Consider the following 20,607-nt stretch of genomic DNA (forward strand, 5'->3'; position numbering starts at 1 on the left):
CAAGTGGGTAGCAAGGCAAAGTGCTGGTAGGGGTGGAGGCTGTATGCGATTGGGTGTAGGAAGGCAGGACCTGGGAAAACACATAAGGGCCCTGGTCACCAATCTCAGCAACTGTGGGATTTAACAGAGGGGGGAGGCAGGGAAGGAGGAGGTGAAAAGGAAAATCTTGAGGAGCTTCTTGAATTTGAGGAGATCCGGCTCAAGACGAAGAGGGAGGGTGAGGATATTCCATAGGAGGGAGCCTCCTGAGGAAAGAGATCAGCCATTAGCTTGCTGTTTAGCGAAGCGCTTAACACACAAAGAGTTGGTGCCAGAGGGACATAAAGATCTGGAGGGAGAACATTTAGTGAGAGCTAGATGTAGATAGCGTGGTCCCTGGCCCAAGACAGCCTTGTGGATGATGCAGAGGGATTTGAATTTGATCCTTGCAGCAACTGGGAGCCAGTGCAGAGTTTTTAGAGCTGGAGAGTTGTGGTCCCTGGGCTTGAGGCCAAGGATTAGTCTTGCAGCCCTATTCTGGATTGGCTGGAGGGGTCGTAGAGAAGAAGATTTAGATTAAGGAAAAGGATATTGCAGTAGTCTAGCCTGGAGAGAACCAGAGGTCTGGAGACATTGAGCTTCTGGGGGAAAGTGAGGAAAGGAAGAATTCCTTTGAGGAGTTGCACTTGAAAGTGGGACTTCTTGGCAAGGTCCTGAATCTGCGGGATGAGGGACAGAGGAGTCTAAGATGACTCCAAGGTTTCTGGCTTTAGATGAAAGAGAAGGGTGAGAGCCCATAAAAGATGGCCAGAGTGAGGGGAAGAAAGAGGGAGCAGGAGTCCCAATAGGAAGTGTAAGGAAGGCATGGTATCAAACAGTAAGACGGACACAAGTGATCACAGTTCAAGGGTGTTTTCTGAACTTCAATTGGGTTTGAAAAACGCCCATCTAATCCTAAATCTAAAGAAGGGAGAAAGCTATGACCAATGTTGCCTCTAAGCTGTGCGCATGCCGAGCTTTCTTCTAGGTGCCACTCAGAAGAATTTTAGCAGCGCACACAGACAATTCCAACCTTCTCAAGAATTAATAAAGGCACAAGCCACAGCAGTTACATGACATTTTGTTTTTCTCTTAATAGGTTACATTATACTAACTGGTCCTCATATCTGATATAGCCTATATACTTTTCCCTACTGTAACTAGCGTGATCTTAAAAACCTAAAAACTCTATAAACAGAATACACCCTCAAGAAGTTAAAAACAAATATGAAAAAGTGGCCCCACAATCAGAAGATCCAACTAAGATATGTCTGCACACATTAACCAAATAACTTCCACTCATGACTCCTATACTTGCCTCTACTACACTTATACCTTATGACTAACTTCTGCCCGAGGCCACATCTAGACCTCACAAAACAACCTTGGACTCTGCCTGCCTTAGCTCTGCGAAAGGTTACCAGACCTGGACCTACATCCACTTCTTTATGTTTGTTGTAATATGAATAATATTCAAGCACCAGAACTTCTGCGACTCAGAGCTTTAGAAAAAGTGTCACCACACTATGTAACCCTAGTGTCAGCTTAAATATCAGATACGGACTGCAAGTAAGCAGGCTAATTGGATGTGAAATCTCATCCCATGTTTCCTATTCTTTGTAAAAACCTTGAAGCATACCTTTGGAAGAGAACACATTATAAATATTAATTTGCCCTCTAAGGATTTTGAGTAGACAAATGTCATGCTCAGCATCTCCTACTTTAGCATTACTTACATTAGCCTGTAAGTATGAGAGCAACATTTTCAGAGTTCCAGTGGCAACAGACCGTAACAAATTATGCAGTAACTCTATGCTATACAAAAACTGTTGCACTGATCTCTTGTACAATTCTACATAACAATATTAGGATGAGGTATGCTGCAAATAATCTTCTGTGTATTGTAAAATAACTGTGTCCGTGCAAATTCATAGCATTTTCTTAAATTGCCCATGATATAATGATGAGGTTTAAAATATAGGTTGTGCCTGCAAAGTATTGTGGGTATGCAAATACCCGAGTGAGTGCTTAATAGATACAATCCCTCACTTATACAGAGCCTTGTCAACTCCCTGGGGTAGAAGAACAACAGCAGATGTTTCAGCAGTACAGTAAAGGAAATGTGTTTGTTTGATAAAGGTAGGAAACTCTAGTAACAAACTACGAAACTGCACCTTCTGTTCTTTCTATGCTCAGCTCCAGAGGGCTTTCCAATATAATCATGTGTTCTGCGTTTATTGCCTCTAGCATCCCCATACATCTTGTTTACCTGACAACTGGGAATTGCTAAAGTTGGGTTCCTAGTTAAATTAAAAGGCAAATATATGTGATTTATTTTGATGTTCCATAAAAAACCTCTGTAAGGTCCTTGTCCTTGTTTAATGTTGACTAGGCTGCTGTAAGGAAGGGAGAGAAAAATCCAAAGCTGTATTATGTGTCCTCTCATTTCACTTCCTATGGCAGTGTTTCAAGCAGAGCACTGAAAATATTTTACTGCTTACATGGAATCAAGTGATTTTTCAGGGAGTACACAAGTAATTAGCTATGACAATAGGGATACATTAAACTTATTAAAAGGTGTTCTTTCCATTAAAATTCTTCTTAAGATCGAGCAGTAATATTATGAGAGGTCCTTCGTATGTGACTGTTCTGCTGGTCATGGATTCGAAAATATTAGAGGAACAATGTGGTTAGGAGCAAAGTTTAGGCTCTTATATGTTTATTGTTAACCATTTTCGTTGGGCAAATTTTCCTGTTTTACTGAGTAAAAATGGGGTTGTGTGCATGCCTCTTAGCTGTAAGGCTAGTTTTGTTAAAAGTGTTGTCGCAACCGTGCTCATAGGACAATGTAGTGCAGATAATAAGCAGAGGCACATGCATTCTGATGATCATACTCTGATATAGTTATTCTGATGGAATTGAAATCTTTACACAAGTTGAGATGCACGTTCTCCTGGCCCTTAAATTACTTCATTAAAATTGCACATGAATCCCATTGGCAGGTTTTATGACACATTCCTTTTAACTGCCATTGTTCCATCTGTACATTTTGTATCACGTCTGATTTTTTTGCCAGCCACATTAGTTAGAAGAAGTGATATTTGTTTTTTATAATAAACCTGTTTTTTTCCAATGGTATAAAACACTCTCTGCATTGTCTCTGAGCAGTGTCAACAAATGAATAGCCACAAATAAACCTATTGTTTACAGAGCATACAATGCTTTCTCGGTGCATACACATTATTCTCTGCACAGGAAAACTTTTGATATGTACTGTGGCAAATATTGATTTCTTGGACTGATTGATGTAATCCCTTTATAATCACATATAAAATATTAGCTTTGTTAACGTATATCTTTGGAAAAAGTGCTTTGAGATGCACCTTTTACACTGATTTATAAAGAATTGTAGTTGTTGGGAAGGGGAAAATGCCTTTCAAGCGCTCTTCAGAGAGGATAGCTCACTTACTATGCATGCGATTGGTCTTGGGCCATGTCCATAACGTCATTAGTCAGTTGCAGACATGACAAATAATGTGCGCACAAAAGCCAACCATTTCCGCACTTACAGAAAATATTTAGGGAGAACATTGGCTATGACCATCAAATAATTGTCAAAATAAAAGGGCCTATACTAATAAACCTATTGCCAATCCTTACTTCTAAATACAAATAGTGTGGAAAACAATGTTATGCAAAAGAAAAGTGCTAAAGAAGAACAAGTTACTCTCTTACCTGGTAACGGTCTTTCGATGGGATGGTCCGATGACGTATTCCATATCTATGACAGTAATCACCACAGCTCTGCTGCTTCGGAAAATATTTTGGCGTCTGCTTCTTGTGTCGATGACGTTGATACGCTGTCCTCGAGGGCCTCCGTTGAGCCGACGTCACCGGATGTTATAAGTAGGACGCACGACGCCCGTAGCCTCAGTTGTAGTTTTTTCCCAGAACGTGTGGCACCAATCTTCTGCCAGTATGACCACAGACAGCCTTGCGGAAACGTAAGCTGCAATCGCATAAGAAATTCTGTAGCGGCGAAGGCAGCGATATGGAATACGTCGGAGGACCATCCCATTGAAAGAACGTTACCAGGTAAGAGAGTAACTTGTTCTTCGAGGGGATTGGGTCCTCCGACGTATTCCATATCTATGACAGACTCCCAAAGCAGTACCAACGTAAGGAGGTGGGAAAAGAATTTAGAATCTACAAATTTAGAATGCCAAATCAAATTGCAGAGTAAAGGATCGCCTTGCCAAAGGCCAGATCCTGCCCATGGATCGAATCTAGGGAGTAGTGACGTACAAAAGTATGGACCGAAGCCCAAGTGGCTGCTTCACAGATGTTACGAATAGGAACACCCCTCTGCAGGGCAGTAGAGGCAGCCATACCCCTAGTCAAATGGGCCCGTAAGCCTACTGGAGGGTCCTTACCCGCCAGGCGGTAACATTCAGAAATTGCCAAGATAATCCATCTAGACAAAGTCTGCTTAGTCACAGCTTGTCCCAAACGCCTTCCAGCGTAACCAATAAAGAGCTGATCGTCCACTCTGACACGGGACATGCGTGAAATGTAGAAACTTAAAGCTCTCCTAGGATCTAACCTATGGATCCTCTCCTCGTCCTTATCAGGATGCGGAGGAGGATAAAATGCCAGCAGAATGACCTTCTGGCTCAAATGAAAATCCAACACAACTTTTGGAAGAAAAGAAGGACGAACTCTAAGGACAACCCTGTCCTTATGAAACACAGTGAAGGGTGGCTTAACAGACAGTGCCTGTAACTCACTCACTCTGTGAGCGGAAGTGACCGCAACTAAAAACACAGTTTTCAGGGTTAACAGTCTCAAAGGACAAGAATGTAAAGGCTCAAATGGAGCACCCATTAGAAACTTGAGAACAAGGTGCAAATCCCACCCGGGCACCTGGAAAGGTGACGGAGGGAACACCTTAGTGAGCCCTTTCAGAAACTGAGAAATTAAAGGGATTTTAAAATAAGAACACTCCTCAGACGAGCGCTTAAATATGGACAGTGCCACCAGGTAACCTTTAATAGTACCCACTTGCAAGCCCCTGTGGGCTAAAGAAAGCAAAAAAGACAGAACCACAGGAATGTCACATGAAAAAGGATCCACATTCTTAACCCTGCACCAGTCGCAGAACTTTCTCCAACGACAACAGTACAGGGTCTTTGTTGCCAGCCATCTGGCCGAAAGCAACACCTCCAACATGTCTTCAGGGAGGTCCCAATCCTTATAGCTCAACCTTTCAGAAGCCAAGCGTGATGGTTGAGGGATCTGACCTGTGGATGGAAAACCTGACCCCCCCCTCCCGTCAGAGCAGATAGTCTCGGTACGGAAGACGACGTGGAGGGCAGATGGACAAGTCGAGAAGCTCCGGGTACCACGTCCTCCGGGCCCATGCCGGAGCAATGAGGATCATCCAGGAACCGAACCTCCGTAGCCTCCGCAGCACTTGCAGGATGACAGGGACTGGAGGAAAAGCATACAGCAGTGGGAAGGACCAATCCACTACGAACGCATCTCCCAAGTCTCCTCTTGGAGGAAATTGCCGCAAGCAGAATCTTTCGCCCTTCGGGTTGACACTGGAGGCAAAGAGATCCACTTGAGGGGTCCGCCAAAGGGTGAAGATCTCCAGGAGAACCTGCTGAGCCAACTCCCACTTGTGAGAGATCGTGCTCTGCCTGCTCAGAGCGTCCGCCGTCTCGTTTTCGTCTCTGGCCAGATGAACTGTCGAGATCGAAATTTCCTGCTGGACGGACCTGAACCAGAGCTGCATCGCCTCCCTGCACAGAGGAAGTGACCCTGCCCCCCCCCTTTTTGTTGAGGTAGTGCACGGCCACTGTGTTGTCCGTCAGAATCAGGACATTCTTCCCTCGCACAGTCGGCAGAAAAGCCTTCAGGGCAAGCCTGACAGCCCTCAGCTCCAACAGATTGATATGGAGTCTGGACTCCGACGGAGACCAACAACCGCTGACTGTCAATTCGTTGGCATGAGCTCCCCATCCCATGAGGGATGCGTCCGTCACGATCGTCACCTCCGGCCATCGCAGCCAAAATGGAGCCCCCCCCTCATCATTGCCTTTGACGGCGCACCACAGAAGGTCCTGGGCGACCGAGGGCGGTACCTGAACGGGGTCCGACAACCTGCCGGAGGACTGGGACCATTGAAGCTTGAGGGCCCATTGCAGAGATCTCATCCGCAACCTGGCCTCTGGCAGCAGAAGAATGCAGGACGCCATGAGGCCGAGCAACCTCAAGAACTCGAACGCTGGGAACGTCTGGGAAAGTTGAAACTTGTGCACTATCTGCTGAATGTGAAGAGCCCTTACCTGGGGAGGGAAACACTGCCCCAGGCATGTGTCGAGCACCGCTCCGATGTACTGGAGCTGCTGTGTTGGCGTCAAGTGGGACTTCTTTAAGTTGAGGGAGAAGCCCAGCTTGTGAAGGGAGTGGCAGATGACGGACAGATGATCCAGGACTTGCTCGGGAGAGCGCGCCCTGATCAACCAATCGTCCAGGTAGGGGTAGACGTGAATCCCCCCTTTCCTGAGATGTGCTGCCACAACCACCATGAGCTTGGTGAAGACCCTTGGGACGGTCAATCCGAACGGCAGGACCGAAACTGAAAGTGTGAGTCGTCAACCACGAACATCAGGCACTTCTTGTGCTTTGGATGGATCGGCACATGAAAATAAGAGTCCTTGAGGTCGAGACACACCAACCCTGAAGTTGAAGGGCCTGGAGGACTTGAGAAAGAGTAACCATCTTGAACTTGTCCTTCCTGAGGAGCTTATTCAAACCGCGCAAGTCCATGATGGGTCTCAATCCTCTGTCTTTCTTCGAAATAAAAAAATAAGGGGAATACCATTCCTTGTTCCTCTCCGCTACAGGCATCAGTTCTATGGCGCCTTTCTCCAGCAGGGATTGAATTTCCTGCGCAAGGAGTGGATCCGGACTCTTCAAAGAGAGGTACCCTGGTGGATTGTCATGAGGCCTCTGCCAGAAAGGAAGACAGTAGCCGTGGGCTATGATCTCCAGAACCCACACATCTGAAGTAATGGCACGCCATTCTACCAGATGCTGCGCCAGCCTTCCCTCAACCGGAGAAGCATGGGCCTCATGACTGAGCTGAAGCGGCTGCGGCAGTGCCTGAGGGCAAAGAGGCAACTGCTCGCGCGGCCTTGGCACCTCGAGTACCTTGTTTTCCACCTCTGGCCCTCCTACGGTTGCACCTTTGGCTTGCAGCTCCTCTCGATTTACTAAAGGACGAGTAATATCGAAAGGAACCTCCCCTCCATTGCTGTCCCCTAGGATGAAAAGGCAGAGGTTGGCGAACTGCAGCACCCAACGACTTTGCTGCAGCTTTGGAGGTCTGCAACCTCTCAAGACTCATCAGCCTTGCTGCCAAAAAGATGGTCACCATCAAAGGGCATGTTGAGGAGCTGGGCTTGCACATCAGGAGCAAAACCCGACTTCCGCAACCACGCAAACCTGCGTATTACGGTGCTCGCCGCCATGGACCGGCTGACGCAATCATGTCCAGACCCGACTGAATGGATTCACACATTGCATCCTTGCCATCCTGAACAATAGCAAGGAAACCATCCCGTTCCTCCCCTTCGGCAATATGATCAGCCGCTAGGGAAATACAGTTCCACAGAGTGTGCGTGAAACGAGACAAGGCACAAACAGAGTTGGCAGCCTGAAGCGCCATACCCCCAGAAGAAAACACCTTCTTCGCCCAGCCGTCAAAACGTTTGTCGTCCCCATCAGGAGGGATGGTAGGGTACGACGCCTGCTTTGCCGGGGCCGTAGCCGCCTGCACCACCAAACTCTCTGGAGTAGGGTGCGTGGTCAAGTAGCAGGGGTCGCCACTGGCTGGGTGATATTTCCTCGGCAAGGACTTGCTCACTGCCGGGAGACTCTCCGGAGCAGTCCAAGCCGCAGCCACCCTTCTCTGCAAGGCCATATAGAATGGCAGTACCGGGTCAGATGGAGGACATTGGTCCAGGATATCAGTCAGGTCATCCTGCTGAAAATCGCCAGGGGGGTCAGACCACCCCAGGTAATCCTTGACCCTCGACATGGAGGCGCCGGTATGAGGATTCGGCATGCGTGCCAGGCTCCGGCCGACCAAACTCCACCTCCGGAGAGGTGTCTAGACCACTGGCGGCGTGCAGCGACTGACGCAGGTCCTCAAGTTGACTATGACCAGAAAATGTCATCAGGAACCTCTGCAGGAACCTCACCTACCTCAGATCCCTCATCCACCTCAGAAATAAAATCCATAGGCTGGAAGGAGGGTACAGAAAAAGGCACAAAGACATGTTTAGCCTTGGCCAGCGCCTTTCTGGGGGGTGCCACAGCGCCACGGGGTACCTCCGACAAGGCCGCCTCGAAAGGCGTCGATGGAATCGGTGTCGACGTCGAGCACGGTGCCGACAGCTTCGACGGCGTCGATACAGGCCTCGAGGGCAGAGCCCTGAGCGTGTCTCTCGACACCCTGGGCGCTGATGGCATCAATGACTTCCTCGGAGGCGGGGCCTCGAGAGAGTCCGTCGACGACCTTGGCGCCTCAGGTGTCGATGTCTTCCTCGAAGACTTCACAGGTTCTCGCGGTCTCGAGGGCGTCGAGGACCGGGACCTGGAACGGGCATGTCTAGAGCGACCATCCTTGTCCGACCAGGACCTCGGAGGCGCCCGTTGGTCGCGATGACTGCTCAAGCCCGAAGGCGTACGAGCAGTGTCTCTAGCACGGCCACGACCGGCGTCCTCAGACGGCGCAGACGGACCGGAGCCCTGCAATTGAAAAATCACCAACATCTCCTTTCAGAAGGAATCCCATTCCTCAGCAGTGAAATGCTTGCAACCCGCCGACTGGCGGAGTCATCGGAAGAGGACAGGGAAGGTGACCTGTGATGGCACTTCCTGGAGTGCCTCGAAGAGGCAGAGGAATGGTGCGACCGACTCCTAGACCGAGAACCCCCGGACTCACGACAACGATGCGGAGAGTCGCCCCTCGAATCGTCCGTCGAAAGACCAGTGGAACGTGACTTCTGGGGCTTGGCCACCTTACCGACCGACAGCTGCTTCTAACGCTCCCGCAAGGCCTTCGATGTGAGCGATTAGCAGATGAGAAACAGTCGTCCGTATCATGGTCCTCCCCGAGGCACCAGAGGCAAGCGCTGTGCGTATCCGTCAGCGACAACTCGGACCCGCACACCTGACACTTCTTAAACCCGGACAGCGAGGAGCCGAAGACATATCGATAGCAATGAAGAAACAGGTTCGAAGAACCGAAAGAACAGGATTCAGTAGAATCGAGGCACGCCGAGATCTCTGAAGCGAACACGTTCGCGGAAAACAGAACTGAGGCTACAGGCATTGTGCGTCCTACTTATAACATCCAGTGACGTCGGATCGACGGAGGCCCTCGAGGACAGCAAATCGACATTATCGACGCAGACGCCAAAAGATTTTTCGGAGCAGCACAGCTGTGGTGATTACTGTCATAGATATGGAATACGTCGGAGGACCCAATGCCCTCGAAATATGTCAGGCTACTCGAGCCGTTGGCTTCCCTTCCTCACGTTTTCACCATGGGACAAGGCGGCACACTCCAGCTTAGAACACTTTATGGCTTCTCTACCAAGAGGATGCAATTCAAAACCTCAACATCAGGGCCTTCTGTGGTGAAGTCTCTTTGCCAATCAAAGTATCTTTATTTCAGGGCCTGATGCAACACAACAAACATTAAAGTTCCTTTCTTCTCAGGATTTCTCATGTACCACTTTCTCAGGTGATTTACTGTTCACCCGGGTTTCCTCTGCCGGACTTGGACCACATTTATCTACTTTTCCGAACAACCTTCCCAGCCGTGGTCGGGGCCAAGGCAGAGGAGGCAAAGGGTGTGGGGATCAGACGTAGGGAAGAGGCCCTTGCAGGCAGAACACCTGCTGAAATTGACATGCGCCGAGGAGGAGCGTGGCGGCGGAAGACCAAGTACCTAATTGAAAAAAAAAATAAAGATAGAAGAATATCCGGGGAAGAACGCGTGGTATTAAATGGCCGAAGCCAAACCCAGAAGCGCTGGTGAATTCTGCCCGTTCCCATCGATGCGGAAAAGGGGACTGGGGAGTGGTGCCGGTGGGTGGAGTCAGGCAAGCGCATGCTTCCAGGGCCACGCCCCCGAAATTTAAAGGGGAAGATGATTTTTCTGGCGACGGACGCCCATACAGTATGGAGGAAAGGGGACGGGATATAAGAGTATATGGGCGTGCAGCAAAATGTGGTTAGGCAATTCGCGACTGCTGGAGGAATATCCCTCGTCTCCTGGCCGTCACTAGGTCTTTCAATGTAGTTCCACACAGGTGTAGGGGGAGGTCTCTCTTCCCCAGGCCTATTTGGGCAACTCTTTACAGTTTCAGCCTTTTTAGGCTCTCTTTCAATATTCCCAATGATTTCCGTGGTTTTGCAGATGATATATATCCTTACTCCTCTGGTCTTCTCTTGTCTTTTGTCTAGAGATATTACTCTCTTCTCCTGGTCTTCTCTTGACTTTTGCCAAAAGAGATCCGTCTCTTCCCTTCGTCTTTTCTTCCAGTTATGTGGGTCCCAGACCCCTTTCTCAGGCTTATTAGAACTCTCACTCAGGCCCGGTTCACTATACTGCCAGGCATTGTTTCGCATATACAACTCTTCAATTCTTTCAGCATTCAGGTCCCAGGCCTCTTTCGCAAGTTTATAATGTCTCTTAACCAGGCACTGTTTCTCATATGGTATTCTCTGGTTCCCTCCATCACAAGGGGCCGCAAACAACAGGACAAGGTAGAGAATAGTGTCAGGACAGCAGCATCACTGCTACAGAGGAGATGAGAATCACGAGAAAGATACTTCCGGTGACATGAACCTGATCTACATTTTAAACATGTATTTTATTTACTGAAGCAGTAGGGTATTATTTTGACCAGAAATAGTTTTACAAAACAGAAACAAAGGGCGGAGGCACTCCCTGGGTAGGATGCTTTCATGATAAACTCTGTTGATCTGATAGAATTTAACCAATAGACAAAGTGATCACATGGGAACAAGTACATGAAAATAAAACACATATTCCAACAGAAAGCACATACTTCAAGTAATTACTGTGGTGGGTTGACTGAACTGTCTATGTTCTTATTTGGGGAGAGTGAACCACAGTGGAGACTGGGTTGATCCGGCCGCTACCATATGTGCCCCCCAAAGGGTGTAAGGAGTGGGACCCCACAGACGCGCCACCGCCTCCAAGGTACAGTACTACATCGGAGTTGAATAAAAAAAAACTCCCACCTTTCGTTATGTGAGTTGCAGAATCTATGTTTTATGCAATCCAGGAAGTACACCAATTGATGCGTAGAATGGGTTGGCAGAGTGAATGATTGGTGGAATTTCTTTAGGCATGTAGGGGAAAAATGGAATACTAGGGACAGCGTTGGGGAGATGGAGAGAGCATAGAAATAGGAGGGTGGACAAGGTGTTCTGTATTGTGGTGGAGTAGCATGAGGCAAAGCCAGCGGTGGAGAGAAAGGATATACAGTGTTTCTTGGAGGAAATAAATAAGGTCTGTAGGGACATGGATGTGAGCAGAGAAAGGAAATCAGGTTGTGCAATGGGAGGATTTACCAGAGCTCAGAGCAGTGAAAATGGTAAAATGAGAGTCTTTGTAGGCAAACGGGAGAGTGGGGGAATCCTTCTACGAGCAGACTATGTAGCGACACACGGTTGTCATCAGCAGCTGGATGGATGGAGAGATCCATGGTAAATCTATGGTTATATATAATCTAAAAGAGTTAAGTTAAAACAAATAAGAGACCCTACGAAGGTGGGATGTTAAGGCAGAATTCATACTTTGCAAACCCATCATTTTAACAAACAATTTATTTGCTGACAGTAAAGATGTGCAAGTTAAAAAAAAAGCCAACCCCCATACCATCTGGTGTGCTTTTCAAAGCCTTAAGTGATGTTTGTTTTTTCTCCATTATTCTGTCAAATTCAGGTAATAACTGTCGTTTCATCGGTGGCTCACCTAAAAGAATGCAGACAAAATTTAGCATGCATAACAGGCTTAGAAGAAAAATAGAGCAACACTTATTCAGGGTGGAGGTGACGGGAGAACCCCAGGGATAGCTTCAGAGTGCGCTTGCCACTTTAAAGGTAGTAGTGGTCAGTGAGCTGCAGGACTGGACATTATGGGTCCTACCCAAGACCCAAAAACATAGAAAAAGGTATGCAAGTATACAGTTATCCTGCGCTTGCCATTCACTGATAAAACTACTACCCTATAAAACCTTATTAGGTTATTATGATATTCTTTGTTTTTAAAGTTAGCAGTCTGAAAGTGATGAAAACCAAATGAAGTAAATGGATTTTCGTTGCCACAGCCGACACGTGTTTCGACTGTCTTTTTCAAGGCTGTATCAATTACTCCTACTTGTATTATTCCATTTGTATATGGAGTCCATTCCTTGCTATGAAGTGCTTTTAAATATAAGATTTAGTCAAGGATTTCTCTTGACTGCTACGCCTCAGGTTGCCCATTGCCATACTATATGTATAATTGGATATTCCATATAGTGTTGTTCGATTGGGCTTAGTAGCTTTTTAGGCAATGGGATGTCCTTTTAATATCCAATTATACAAATAGTATGACAACAGGCATCCTGAGGGGTAGCAGTCAAGAGGAATCCCTGGTAAAATCCTATAATTAATAAAACATCATAGCAGGGAATGGAATAAATATACAAATGGAATAATACATGCTCTCACACCAGCTCTGTCCATTCTCGCCTCAATTTTGCTTTGTTGATCTATTCAGATCAAGTCACATAAACAGCTCAGAGCCCTAATATTTTTACTTCAAGCTGCCATCATCTAGTATTTAAAACTTTTAAGGGATAACTATATATCTTTAGTTAAATGCCTTCCTAATCGCACAACATATGCAATATAACAAAGATACTTTTGTCAAAATATTAAAATATATTTTAAGGCACCAAATTCATTTCACTTCCAACTCTCTAAAGAAAGAAAGATATCTCTTTACAGATACATTGGATGAAATGGCTTTAACACTACTATAAGGTTTTTGGAATTATAGCTTGTTACGGATAGCATAATTTAAAAAAATAACTACTTGATTATTTCTTTCTAGCAAACGTAACACAACGTGCACATGTTAGACGAATGTACCACAAGTTTAATAAGCAATCATTCTTGATGACTGTACTTTAACAGAATTGGTAATTACATATGTTTTTGTACAATCTATATGAATAACATTGAAAATATTATTATGTTTGTTTTTTATTATAACTGTGCCAAAACCTATTTCGTTTCTGCACACTGTTTTAACCAATTGTTGCATGCACTATGGCTTTGGCTGCAAAACGATGAAATTTGATACAAAAACAACATCCTACGATTAAAATAAAAATTGGTTGATAGAAATACAATGCAAGCACGTACCCAATGAGGTAACTTCTTTGGATCTTAATCGTTTCCCATTTTTAAGGTAATGCCCTTTTTTGGAAGGATGCAATTTCTTCTCATCTTGTACTCTCCCTTCAGTAAGATCATCATCTTCCATGAGCACCTTAGCATTTTCCACTGCTGCCTTTACCCGAGTGACTGCTAGAAAACCAATAGGATTTTTTTCAATTTCTGTGGTTATAGCCGCTGTAGGTTTTACACTGCTGCAAATCTGCCATTCATGTTCATCAAAAAAAGAAGAGCTGTTGTCGGTTGACACATTTGGTTGTAATGTTGCTTTTACCTTTGTCTCAATCAGAAGTGACTCTTCAGACATTTTAGAACAGTGAACGCTTTTGTCCAAAGCTTGAACAGATTTCTCTACTTGGGCATTACGATCCTGGGAACTTAAACCTGTTTTTTCCACAGATTCTCCTCCTGTCTGAGATAAGCTGGAGATGCACATTTTCTTTGTTGGACAAGGGTTCTCTCTTTCACTGAATGATTTATCATCTATGCTGCCTAGGTCATCAAATTCTTTTAGCATGTATTTGACTTTCTCCAGTGCACGTTCAGAAATCAAAACCCTCTTTCCACTTGCTTTGTTGAATCCAAACGTTGTCTTTGAATCTACTAGATTTCTCAAAAATGTACTGTTTTCAGAGGTTTGGTTAAGAGTTGTTTTGAGCAGCTTACCTTCTCCTGCATGGTTTGTTGTATCCCGCTCATACAGAGATTGTAATGCAAACGTACCTTTATGATTCGCTTGCACATTATTACTGTCAACGTCCGAAACAAGTTGAGGGCCTTTCTGAAGTGTGTCCCCTGACAGCTGTGCAGTTTTTTCATCTGCTGTATTAAAAAAGCCTTGCCTTTCTAAAGTAGTATCTGAAAGGGCTGAACATTTTTTGGAGGACAATTTGTGATGACAGTCATCAGCTTTCTGAAAACCATATATTTGTACGGTGTTCTCATTATCCATGTCGGCAAAGGTCATTCTGACATGCTTAAGTGCTTTTTCTTGAATGATCACTGGTTTCCCTCTTGCAGTAGAAAATGGACACCCACTGGAACTTCCAGTGCTCTTGTCTTCCATTGGCAGAAGGGTAGACAACTTGGTACTATCAGTGGGACTAGCTGCATCCTTGGGACAACTTGCAGACACTTCTACTTGATTCATCATGGATATAATCTTAATACTTTTTACAGGGGATTCTTCACTATTACAAATTTCATTGAATATCTGCTTGGCTTTCCTTAGCGAATCATCAGAAACACCAACTTTTTTACCACTTGCTGTGCTGAATGTGATCGGTCCCAACTGGTTAGGTTTGTGCATGGCTTCTGCACTATAAAATGATAACTCTTCCTTGAAATTCTTCTTCGAATGAGGGTCATGCTTTGTAAATGCAGATGTATTTGGGAAATAGCTGGCTGCATCGTTCCCTGTAAAGCTTGGAAAGGCCCTGCAAACATTTTGAGAATGTGCAGAACTTTCATCAGAAGGTATAGTCTTTGTCTTATTCTGTTGCATGGTATTACCCTCATCTGTTTCTACACAGAGAGGATTACGGTTTGAATCATAAAAATTATTTGAACCATAGACAAGTTCTGTATCATAACAACAACCTACCTCAGCTACCCTTACATTTTTTTCAGCAGTACAACTACACTCGTTTGTATCTAGATCAGTGCTCATACATACAGGGAGATGTACCAGAGTGTCTCCACTTTTTTCATTAGAAGAAATGTGGTTGCAAGGGTCATTTTGCGCTAATTTATGTAAATCATTTTGTTTAAACATCTCCTTTGCCTTCAGAAAGGAAGAGTCCTTGAAATGTATTGCATTGCCCTTTCCTGTGCAAAAACCTACAGAAGTGGTACTGAGGCTCAATGTAGGTTTGTTTGTGCGGGGCATTTCAGAACCTTTAAACCCAATATCTGTATGTTCTGATAATTCCACATCTTGGGAAGACACTGCAGAACGTTGCATTTCTGAAAGCACTTCAATTGTAGCTTCATTTTTTATTTCTGTTATTTTTGCAGATTTCAGACAAGTAGGATATCTTATGCTTTTAGTATTTTTAAATCCAGCAACTGAACAATTTTTTGTAGGTATTGCCCCCTGACGCTTACCCTCTCCCCAAACTAGATCAGAGGTTTGTTCTTTTGTCAACTCTTTAGTGGTTTTCTCTGTTAAATCAGTCAATAGGTTTTTTTCAGAAAAAAGAGTCTTTACTTTAGCAAGCGATTCATCTGTGACAGTTACCTTTTTGCCGCTTGCAGTATGGAATCCTCTTGTGTTTTCGGTAACATGTGCAAGTTCGTGAATCAGTGGTCGTGTGCTAATCTCTCCATTTTTTAAATCTACAAATTCTGCTTCTTTTACCACAGGTTTTGTGTGGACAAAGGTGTTCTTCGTTGAGTTTTTTTCTCCCTCAAGAGTAATACTATCTACAAGATAATCACCAACAAATACAGGTTCAGTATGTTCCTCATCAAATAAAGAGCATGCTTTAGTCAATGACTTTGTTGAAACTGAAATATTTCTACCACCAGCAGTTTGAAAACCTCCTGGAATATTGATCTTTTTTTTTGCCTCATTATTGGGAGATGCAAAACAGACATTTTTATTATTGATACTGCAACTGTTAAACATACCAGCATTCTTAACAGAAGCTGCTTTGTTTAACCGCATTACGGATTGAGAAAAGTCATTATGTAAGCCACAGTTACTGTGTTTCTTGTTGAAGGATACTCCGATTTCTGGTGGATTGGGAGTTTTATCTGAACTTTCATTTTTCCATATCTTGTCACCCTTATCCAAGCTGTTCATGCCATCACTTTTAATGCTGTTCAGTTTATGCTGATCATCTTTAATAACCGTCACACAATTATTTACTCTAGGTCTTGGTGGAGTTTCTTTTAGCATGATAGAATTATCAAAATTTGTTTTAGATGAGGTTGTGACAAAGTGTGTGTCTGCTTCCATACAGGCAGGAGATTTGCCATTTGAAGAACATGGATGTTTTTTAAAATCTTTTTCATCAAAATCCATTTGCTCATTAGAATCCAGTACAGCACTGAATATTTTGCCAGCACTAACCATAACATCTTGATCAATGTCAATCTTTTTGCCGCTAGCGAACCTAAAACCTTCGCAATTGAACAAAAAGCTTTTTGAAGAAGTATGTAAAGGAACAAGACAACTAGCATGCTCTCCATTGCCTCTGGCATGATCAACCGGTTCATATTTACATTTCTCATTTTCTAAATGTGCAATCTGGTCATTAAATTCACAACTTGTGGCAACGTTGTTTTTAAGGTCTGGCACCTCTAAAGGTTGCGAGACACTGACCACCTTATCAAAACTGTCATTAAAATCAACATCCTTCCACACATCAGAATTATTCATTTGAGCAGTTTCATCTGTACATGCATTCCCAAACGATGTATTTGAATCATTTGTTATGGCACTGTTCATTTTTCTAAACTGTGTAAATTCAAACTGACTATAGTTTGCTTCTAACATGTTTGAAAGCTCAGTAATTTCCGCTTTTTGGCTATCTGTCAAACTCTGGCTTCGATCGGATATCTGTTTGGTAGGCAAATCTTGAAGAATGATTTTAGTATCACAGGTATTCTCTGTGTTGATCAGTATCGGAAATGTTGGCACTGGTGTCTCAAAGGAACATGAAACAATGGGAGTACTTAATTTTTGCTCTATAAGAGGAGAAGGTGTTAACATGTTTTGTACACTATGTATTAAAATGTTTTCCATTTCTTTTTGACAAAGTCCTTTCAGGAAATCATCTTCAAGTTCTTTGAATATACCCTTGCTATTCTCAATTTGTTTTTCAGACACTGATATTGGTTTGTTTGATGCAGTTCTAAAGCCAGAAAAAGCATTTGAAACCGGTAAAAGAGTTGAATCTTTGATAAGGAATTTACTGTTAGGATTTTCTGCAGTACACTGAATTTCCATTTGGTTGACCAGTATAATTTCTTTATTAAACAATTTATCAGAGAGATCCACCTGTAAATTTGATTCTGCGTTAGAACTACCAGATGCCAAATTTGAACTAGATTTTGTACAGTCTGTTCTGTCCATATTTCCATTACAATACTGTTCTTCTTCACCTTTGATCCACATGTTAACTTTCTTCGTGTTTTCAGAAACATGTAAGGGCTCACTGTGTATCTGTGAATCAACCAGGCCATTTTCACTTTGAGGGAACAATCGTTGATTTTCCTTAAATTGCACTTTACCTTTTTCAAACATATGTATATTGAATGTAGACCAAGGAGTTGTGACAGGAATACTTGAAGGCAGTTTGTTAAAAAGGGACTGTAAAGGAAAATTGTGTCTGATGTCTGCATTAAGATTTATTCCAGTAAGGAAATTCTCTCCAATTTCTTGAAACAACATTCTGCCCTTCCTAATATTTTCTGAACTGTTGATGTGTTTATTAGATGACGTTCTAAATCCCTCAAAAGGATAATTCAAAATAGATTTGCTAGATTCAGGAAGCATTTGTGACTCTCTAATTAGATCCTCATATCTATCGCTGCTTCTTGCATTACAGCATTTATCACTTTCTCCCTGATGCAATTTCTTTTTTATATTTGTATCACCACGGAAAGCCAGTGTGCTCACATTCATTTTGGTGTCATAATTTTCATTGATTTTTCTAGTCACAATGCCCTTTTCAATTTCTTTGCACAATATTTTGCCTTTGACAGCATTTTCAGAAATGTAGTTCTGCTGATTTGAAGATGGTTTGCATCCCTCTGGAGGAAGGCTTAACATTTTAGACTCCGCAAAAAAATGTATATCCTCTAAACAGTCAACAGGTTCGGCTTGGATTTCTGTGCAGCAATAATTTTCAGTTTCTCTAATCTGCTCCGTTTCTGTTTTTACATTGTTTTTAAAATTGTGTGTCAAATTACTGAATATCGGTTTAAAATCTTCATTACAATGCAGAGACTTTTTATTGTAAACAGTCTGCTGGAATGAATCCAATATGTTGTTCCCTTTTTCATCTGCAATAAAGTGTTCCTCAATTTCTTTAAAAAGCATTCGTCCTTTTTTCACACTGTTTTCAGTGATTTGTATTGGCTTATCCGATGCAGTTTTAAAGCCGCCAAAATACCCCTTAAAAGTAGATACAAATGAATCAGGAAATGTGTCTGATGTAGTGCCTTCTGGCTCACTGGTTTTTAAGTCAGGCTGTGAAATTAAGCAAACAGTAGACCTGCCGAATGCCTCTGATGCCATGCATGTAGAAGGAAGTTGGGATTTGATTGCATAACAATTGGATTGTGAATCTGCAACATGAGATGTAATTGTTGAGAGATTTGTTGGAACATCATTTGGGATCACACCGCAAAGAGTCTGCCTTTGTTCCACTGTCAAACCACATTTTTCCAATCTGGACTTTATACAAATCAGCTGATTTAAACAAGTGGATTCTATCTGGTCAAAAATAGTGTTCTCTTTTTTGATAAATGCTGAAGAGACAGCAACGTTGGTCTTGCCTGCAGTGTGAAAAGGCACAAGATGACTTACTTTATCGGCTGTTCTAATGCACTCAGGATGGTTTTCTTTCTGTGGTCCCTGCTTAGGCAAAGACAGATTAAATACTTCATTGTTTGTAACTGATGGTAGGACCTCTTGTTTTGAAACATAACTGGGATTTTCTTGGTTTGATGAATTTAGGTCACCTATTTCATCGCCAAGCCATGTCTGACTTACACATTTGGTTTCTAGGAACCTGCTCACACCCGATGCATCATGAGACTCTTCAACATTTACACAACGGTCCCTCAGTGAATAGATACGAAAATCATCATTTCCTGTGTCATTACTGCCAGATGACAGAATGCAGGAATTGTCTGGAAGTTGAACAGACCTTTCTGTTTTAGTGGATTCAATTTTGAAGCGTTTTGCTTTAAGGAGAGTTGCTGCAGCCAACACCTTTCGTTTTATGCTTGAAACATTTCTAATTGTTGTTTCCAGGCATTGGTTATGATCTGAAGAACTAATTTCCGTGCCTTTTAACAAAGCAGTGTCTTGCAAAGTTGCTTCAATGTTAGCAATAACATCATTTTTCATTTCATTGTTCCAATCATTGGTCTTCTGAAGTTCATCATTCATTTTATTTTTTTCTGTTCCATTTTTATAACTGGTCTCTTTTTCGGACAAGATGTTAGGCCGCAAACACACTGTACCTGCAGAAGTGCAATAAAAATGTATTAGAAAATGCAATATGAACGTAACAGTGCAAAAAGATTTCGTATTCTATTGCTTACACTGGTTCACCATAAACCTGTCTGGTTTGACAAAGGAGCCATTTAGAATATTTACTCATACTTCCTTATCCTTGAAGACACTTATGAAAAAGTGTTTTAATAGCAAATTTGCATTACAAAACAATTTTTACAGAATAGCTACAACCGCCATCCCATGCATACCACACACTATTTAATCAACCACTGTTAGGCCCTCTGAGATAGCTCAAGCTATAACATCATACCTTAACATTCAATGACAAAGGAAAGGAGAAAGGCCTCCATTTGCAGCCCCAAAGTCTCACCAATAGCACAGGCACTTAGCTTTTCACTTCAGGCAAGACCTCAATTGCACAGAGATTGACAAATATGTAGCAGACCTTGCCGTCAGTGTAACATGGGTTTTATTCAGTAAGGAGGAAAGGCAACAGATTTCAGCAGTTGACAGCTGTCGGGATCATCTGCCTGTAAATTTAGTTGGGGAATGGAGAATGAGGTGGGAGCAAGTATATCAAATTGAAGTAAAAAAGTCCATGTTAGTAGAGGTTGGAGAGACGTTTAAGTTTGTATGTGTCCTTACACTAGCAGAAGAACAAGTTACTTACCCAGGGTAACGTTCTTTCAACTGGATATTCCTCCCACATATTCCTCATTTATGATATTTCCATATTCATTCTTTCCAGCAGAGGGTGCTATGCGTCAATCCCCCTTCCACTCTATGTCCCTCAGAGGCCTCCGTCTCGATGTCATTGATGGTATAAAGCTGACCCA

The 20,607-nt window shown here is 43.4% G+C and overlaps 1 protein-coding gene across 3 annotated transcripts in view; it reads right to left on the bottom strand.

Annotated features, from left to right (window-relative positions):
* Positions 1 to 20,607, bottom strand: part of BRCA2 (BRCA2 DNA repair associated) — a 2,020,919-nt gene that overhangs the window by 1,330,704 nt on the left and 669,608 nt on the right. For all 3 annotated transcript variants that reach the window (XM_069639263.1, XM_069639261.1, XM_069639262.1), the window contains 2 exons: positions 13,543 to 19,776; positions 12,008 to 12,103 (listed from right to left, as the gene is read on the bottom strand). In XM_069639263.1, coding sequence (XP_069495364.1) covers positions 12,008 to 12,103; positions 13,543 to 19,776 — 6,330 coding nt within the window. The remainder of the gene's footprint in view (positions 1 to 12,007; positions 12,104 to 13,542; positions 19,777 to 20,607) is intronic.

This window comes from Ambystoma mexicanum, chromosome 7q, assembly GCF_040938575.1.
Source record: "Ambystoma mexicanum isolate Mex_15411 chromosome 7q, UKY_AmexF1_1, whole genome shotgun sequence".
NCBI lineage: Eukaryota > Metazoa > Chordata > Amphibia > Caudata > Ambystomatidae > Ambystoma > Ambystoma mexicanum.